Source organism: Triticum dicoccoides, chromosome 2B (assembly GCF_002162155.2).
Source record: "Triticum dicoccoides isolate Atlit2015 ecotype Zavitan chromosome 2B, WEW_v2.0, whole genome shotgun sequence".
Lineage (NCBI taxonomy): Eukaryota > Viridiplantae > Streptophyta > Magnoliopsida > Poales > Poaceae > Triticum > Triticum dicoccoides.
The window spans coordinates 639,866,303-639,872,645 of record NC_041383.1 but is presented as its reverse complement, the minus strand read 5'-3'; the positions used below and the strand labels follow the sequence as shown (position 1 = coordinate 639,872,645).

At 49.0% G+C, this 6,343-nt stretch overlaps 1 protein-coding gene across 1 annotated transcript; it reads left to right on the top strand.

Moving 5' to 3' along the window:
- The first annotated feature begins 882 nt into the window (after positions 1 to 882).
- Positions 883 to 3,245, top strand: LOC119361075 (protein NRT1/ PTR FAMILY 8.2-like). Its single transcript, XM_037626453.1, has 3 exons — positions 883 to 897; positions 1,400 to 1,526; positions 1,603 to 3,245. The coding sequence occupies exons 1-3, from the start codon at positions 883 to 885 to the stop codon at positions 3,243 to 3,245; spliced, it is 1,785 nt and encodes a 594-aa protein (XP_037482350.1).
- Positions 3,246 to 6,343: the final 3,098 nt, after the last annotated feature.

Below are 6,343 nucleotides of genomic sequence, written 5' to 3'. Positions count from 1 at the left end.
AAAACAAAACTCATCTGCTTCAGGAAACCAATCTTCAAAACATTTTTTCTCTACCTCATTGTGACATCTGCTAGTTGGCCCAGGGTTCTTCACATGTTTCACAATAGCAGTACTTTGCAATGGTGTTTCCTCTTCAGAGGCACACTCTATTTCCATTTGTTGAACAGCTTCAGCACTACCATCTGAATGAACTGAATCATCAGAACAAAATTCAGACACTTCAATGTCTCCTTCAAAGTGGTTCAAATCTGCCTCTCTTTGAATCCTGCTCCTCTCAAGCTGAGCCTTTCTATCATCTATCTCATTCTGAAACTCAGATTGCTCCACAACCTTTTGCACACAACAACTCTCTTGAGTGTTCATGTAATTCTGAATAGCCTGTGTACTTATTGCAGGTTCAACATCTCTCATAACCCTTATGTTCACAACATTGACATGATTAAAAAACTCCAACATTTCATGAACACTAGATTCATTACCTAAATACTTTACTCTTTCAGATCCAATTTCCTCCTCCTTCACATAGTACATGTAATCACTCTACCCATACCCTTCACTAGCAATGAGTGATTGTAGAGTAACAAAAGATATATCTGACTCATATATAACCCTTTTCACAGGGTTTCTTCCTTCTAAATGAAACCATATCTCCCACTTCTTGTCAGCAAAACTGCAGAAATAGGTGCTCATGAATTCAATTGAAAATGACAGAGCTACAAGTGCAATACAGTTTACTACACATGTCCAACAAGCTCTAACAAACACATATTACTAATTTGCCAGATTGAAGCAGCTAACCAATTCATGAGCAGCTAACCTGTTTGGCAGATTGAAGCAGCTAACCTAGCAGATGATATTTTCCATACCTGCAACCCATTGGCGATGACTGGGCGAGCTGTGCCTCCTGCTGCTGCGAGCCGGCCTGCGTCGAGAAGCTGGTGCTCCCCAACCAATTGTCGACTGAGCCCGCAGCGTCCAAACTTGTGCCACCACCGCCTGCGTCGCCGCCGCCGCCGCCACCACCCATATCTCCGACGCCCCCCTCCGAAACCACCGCCGCCATCGTTGCGGCCGCCGCCGCCACCTAGTTCAGAGAAAGGGAGAGGACGGAGAGAGTGCAGCGAGAGGAGAAAGGGTCAGATCTTGACCCGCACCCGACCGACAGCGGCCGTTCCGACAGGGGACGGGCCGTTAACGGCCGTCCGCGCGCGCCGGGCGTCAGTTAGCCCGCGTGGCAACTGTTGGCGGGCCTAACCAGTCAGAATAGGGGTTAGCGCGGGCAAAGCGAGCGATTACGCGAGTTGGTAGTTTTTTGCCACGGCTTAGGAAAAATTTGGTAGTTTTTCGCACAAAAGCGTAGAGTGGTAGTTTTCTATCACGTTTCCGGCAAATGTGGTAGTTTTTGGTTAAATACTCGGAGGTTGGTGCAGACACGATTTACACCCAAGATGGCACCGTGGACATCAAGGGCAACCAGGCCGTCAAGAGCAGCACCGGCAACTGGCGCGCCTACCCCTACATCCTCGGTACGTACATACGAACGACGACTCCATTGTTGCCCTGCTCTTTGAGCCAGCCATGGCGTTGATCGATGAATTGCAGCTAACGAATGTTGCGAGCGACTGGCGTACTACGGCATGAGCGCCAACCTGAGCAACTTCATGCTGGACAACATGGGCATGAACAAGAGCGCCGCCGCCAACACCGTCAGCAACTGGACGGGAACCTGCTATGCCGCCCCCCTCATCGGCGCCTTCCTCGCCGACGCCTACCTCGGCCGCTTCTGGACCATCGCCTCCTTCGTGATCATCTACGTCATCGACCTGGGGCTCCTGACGATTGCGGCGTCGGTGAAAAGGCTGGTGCCGACGTGCATGGCGAAGGGGGTGTGCGACCCGACGGCGGGGCAGACGGCGGCGGTGTTCGTCGGTTTGTACGTCGTCGCTCTGGGCACCGGCGGGATCAAGCCCTGCGTGTCCTCGTTCGGAGCCGACCAGTTCGACGAGCACGACGAGAGCGAGCGGCGGAGCAAGAGCTCCTTCTTCAATTGGTTCTACTTGTCCATCAACATCGGCGCGCTGGTGGCGTCGTCCGTGCTGGTGAATGTGCAGGTGCGCTACGGCTGGGGCTGGGGCTTCGGCATCCCCGCCGTCGTCATGGCCATCGCCGTCGGCAGCTTCTTCGTCGGCACGCCGCTCTACCGCCACCAGCGCCCCGGCGGCAGCCCGCTTATCCGCATCGCGCAGGTGCTCGTCGCGGCCACGCGCAAGCTGAGCGTCCCCGTCGACGGGTCGGCGCTGTACGAGACGATGGACAGGGGGTCCGGCATCGAGGGGAGCCGCAAGCTGGAGCACACCGAGCAGTTCAGGTTCCTCGACAAGGCGGCCGTGGAGACGCCGGCGGACAGGACGGCGGCGGCGCCATCGGCGTGGAGGCTGTGCACGGTGACGCAGGTGGAGGAGCTCAAGAGCGTGGTGCGGCTGCTGTCCATCTGGGCGAGCGGCATCGTCTTGGCGGCGGTGTACGGGCAGATGAACACCGTGTTCGTGTTCCAGGGAAACACCCTCGACAAGCGCATGGGCGCGCACTTCTCCATCCCCTCTGCCTCGCTCTCTACCTTCGACACCCTCAGCGTCATCTTCTGGGTGCCCGTGTACGACCGCCTCCTCGTCCCGGCCGTCCGCTCCGTCACCGGCCACCCCCGCGGCTTCACGCAGCTCCAGCGCATGGGTGTCGGCCTTGTCGTCTCGATCTTCTCCATGGTCGCCGCCGGCGTGCTCGAGGTTTTCCGCCTCCGCACGGTCGCGCGGTTCGGGCTGTACGGGGAGGACGACATCGTGCCCATCTCCATCTTCTGGCAGGTGCCGCAGTACTTCATCGTCGGCGCCGCCGAGGTGTTCGTCTTCGTGGGGCAGCTGGATTTCTTCTACGACCAGGCGCCGGACGCCATGAGGAGCATGTGCATGGCGCTGTCGCTGACGGCGGTAGCACTGGGAAGCTACGTGAGCACGCTGCTGGTGACGGTGGTGAAGAGGGTGACGACGAGGGGTGGAAAGCAAGGGTGGATCCCGGACAAGAACCTCAACGTCGGCCACCTCGACTACTTCTGGTTAATGACCGTGCTCAGCGTTGTCAACTTTGTTGTCTACCTGCCCATCGCCAACTGGTACGCCTACAAGAGGACCGCCGAAGCCGGAGACAACCCGGACGCCAATGGAGGAGCTGATGATCCACATGACCAGTGAGTGATCGACCACCTCAATGCGTGTGCTTGAACCAGGAGACAGAACAAAATAGACTGTTCAAAACAAGCATTAAGTTCAGGTATTGGGGGGCTGTGCTAAGGATGAAGATAGTGCCATTTCTGATATGAGAATGTTTGTGTTGTTTGCTAAGAGCATCTTCAACAAACGCGCTAGATTAGCCGCGCACTGAAAAAAACTATATTGCACACGTGCGACCGAAACTGACGCTCCAGCAGACAGCTAAAATCCCGCATGCGGCAAAGTAGCTTCAGCGCGCAGGGAAAACGGCATCGCTCGCTTCTTATTTGGCGCGCCCGCTCGCGCGCGTTGCAAAATCCGGACTGCTGCAGGTGGGGCCGCCGGATTGGGCGTCGTGTTTTTGTGCTTCTGGTAAAACAAAACACCAACGCAACGCACTAAAACGTTACTTCGGCGCTGCAAAAAATATATTGCGCGCCGCACAACCACGCGTATGTTGAAGATGCTCTAAATACCATAGTAGCCAGCAAAGCATAACAAAAGGAGTTGATGCCATTTTTTTACTCCTAAAATGAGCCAAAGTGACAGAAATTACCCCAAAACAAGAATGATCAAAATTTACCCCTAATTTAAAGATTCTTTTAACATTTTGCCCCCAAATCACCCAATCGGATTTTAGGGGTATTTTGTGCTGACTAGACATGTTACGTAGATTATTATTTTTTTGGATTTTGTCTGGGTTTTTGGGCTATCATTCTAGTCTCCGCTACTATTAAACAATCGAGTTGAGGCAGAAACATTAGATCTCAACCATACATTCATCGTTCATCAATGGACCGGATAGCCCCAATGTTGTATCACATCAATTCCACAAATTTACTAATTAATTTAAATCATTTGCACAACACCTTAATTGCATCTTCATTGGGAAAAGATCTGTCACACCATATATCACGTGCCTTAAAGAACACCTACTACCAAAACAACACACCTGAATAATTAATTAAATCCTTCTCCATCACCACGGCTCATTCCCAACCTCCATGCCCCGCCTCTATCACCCCCTCTCTGCCACCATTGCGCCCCCGTCAGCCTGTTGTGCCATCAGGTCATGCGCCACCTTGCGTAGGCTGCCCCGCCGGTTTGCCTCTTCGTCGCATTCTCGTGCGCCACTCCCCATCGGCCCTGATCTGCATCTCAACGACGTGCGCCACTCAGGTTGTGGCTGGTCGACGGCGGCAATATTTTGTTTTGGAATTCTGAACCTGGTTATATGTGTGTGCTTGTTCTATGTATATCTGAATTCTGAAACCTGCAAGTGTATGTTGTAGTTATTTCCGTGTATACTTTCAATTATTTGGTTTGAGTCTCAATTAAAGGTTAGTAATTATTTGTTCTCATATAGTAACATTATTGGGTATATACAGTAGATAATTCCTCTACCCTTGTGCTATTTTACATGTGTTATACTCATTTGCTTTGTATCAGCCACAGAATATACCACATAGGAAAAACGTTATGAGCTTTCGTGAAATTCTGGTTTCACTGGGTGATCTTTTATTTGCCTTTATTCTGGTTTCCACGCACCTTGTAAAAATATGGTTCGTGAAATATCACACCCGAAAATAGTCAACTACTTGGCGTGATTTAATTATGCCCTTAATTACTCTGATTAATTGTGCCCCGTACAAATTTGGTCCGTCAAAATAGCCAACTACTGCACGTGTTTTGAATGTCTTCTTACTGCCTTGATTAATATATGATCTTTGGCGCCCCATGCAAACCTCCCAGCGCATGCATTGGCAGAGGATCTTTGCCGTGGATTGCATACGTGGTCGCTGCTTGATTTTAGGGTGGCATGCTACGTGAAGTATTGATCGGTACTCCCTCCGTTTTTATTTACTCAGCATATTAGAGTTGACTGAAGTCAAACTTCGTAAAGTTTGACCAAGTTTATAGAAAACAATATAGACATTTATCATAATAAATCTATACGATGTGAAAGTACCTTCAATAATAAATCTAATGTTGTTGATTTGTTATTATATATCTTAATATTTTTGTTTACAAACTTAGTCAAAGTTTGTAAAGGTTGACTTTGATCAAAGCTAATATGCGAACTAAATAAAAACGAAGGGAGTATATACAAACAATGGAAAACGCTTGGGTTGTTCCCGTAATTAAGGATCACGCGACTTATGTACACGAATACCGGCGGAGGGAGCAACTGATCAGTTCTACTAACCAAATCATCGTCACCTCCTCGCTCCAACCTTCATCTGACCCCGAGCAGTTGCTCTGTGGTCGCGTCGTCACTGTACCATCGTCCTACGCACGGAGACATCAGGATCTCAGCTCAATAAATCCATACACGTTCCGGACTTTGATTCTCCTCATAATAACGAAACATCCAAACAATTTACTGCAGTGCGTGTTCTAACCATATAAATGCTGATTCAATTGAGGGATAATTCACCCGGATTTGAATTGAATGCTCACCATCTTTGGTGATTGTTTTTTTCGCGGATGTTCCAACAGACTTGCGCGGCTACGAAGAGGAGTGAGCAATCAGACGTGTAATGTGAAATGTCTGACATGCAGTCAGGGACCAAATCCATCAGGGTCGATCAAGAGAATTCAGAGGTTAGTGTACCGACCAAATCAGTTCAACTCAACTGTTTGGATGCTAGACATGCTGTTAAATATTGTTACATTTCACGGTGAATTAAGATAGGAATCCATTTTTACCTAATCTTTGGACACCAATATGATGTGAGCTGGGTGTTGCAATGAGTAAGACAGTTTTGCGGCTAGAAAGAGTTTTTTTACTGTTATCTCAATGCTGCTGTGATAATAAATTAATGATCAACTGTTGTTGGTTGCTATAGATGGTTCACATAGACTGCGAAATAGTTTTGAAACCTAACAATATTTGCAGAAATCATGTTTGATTATATTTGTAGAATTTATAATTGGAGAAAGTACAATGTTTTATTATGTTATCTCTTAAAGGAATATATGTATTTTCTAATCTTCAATTCCAGAAGTGTTACTTTGGTTCCTCCATTTCACAAAATCAGTGATACTCATTTCACAAGCGTGGGGATCAGAGCGTTAAT

Excerpts from the sequence above, each read along its gene's own strand:
- LOC119361075 (XM_037626453.1), top strand. Across the intron at positions 1,527-1,602 it reads CGCCTACCCCTACATCCTCG|CTAACGAATGTTGCGAGCGA; the intron begins GTACGTACATAC and ends GATGAATTGCAG.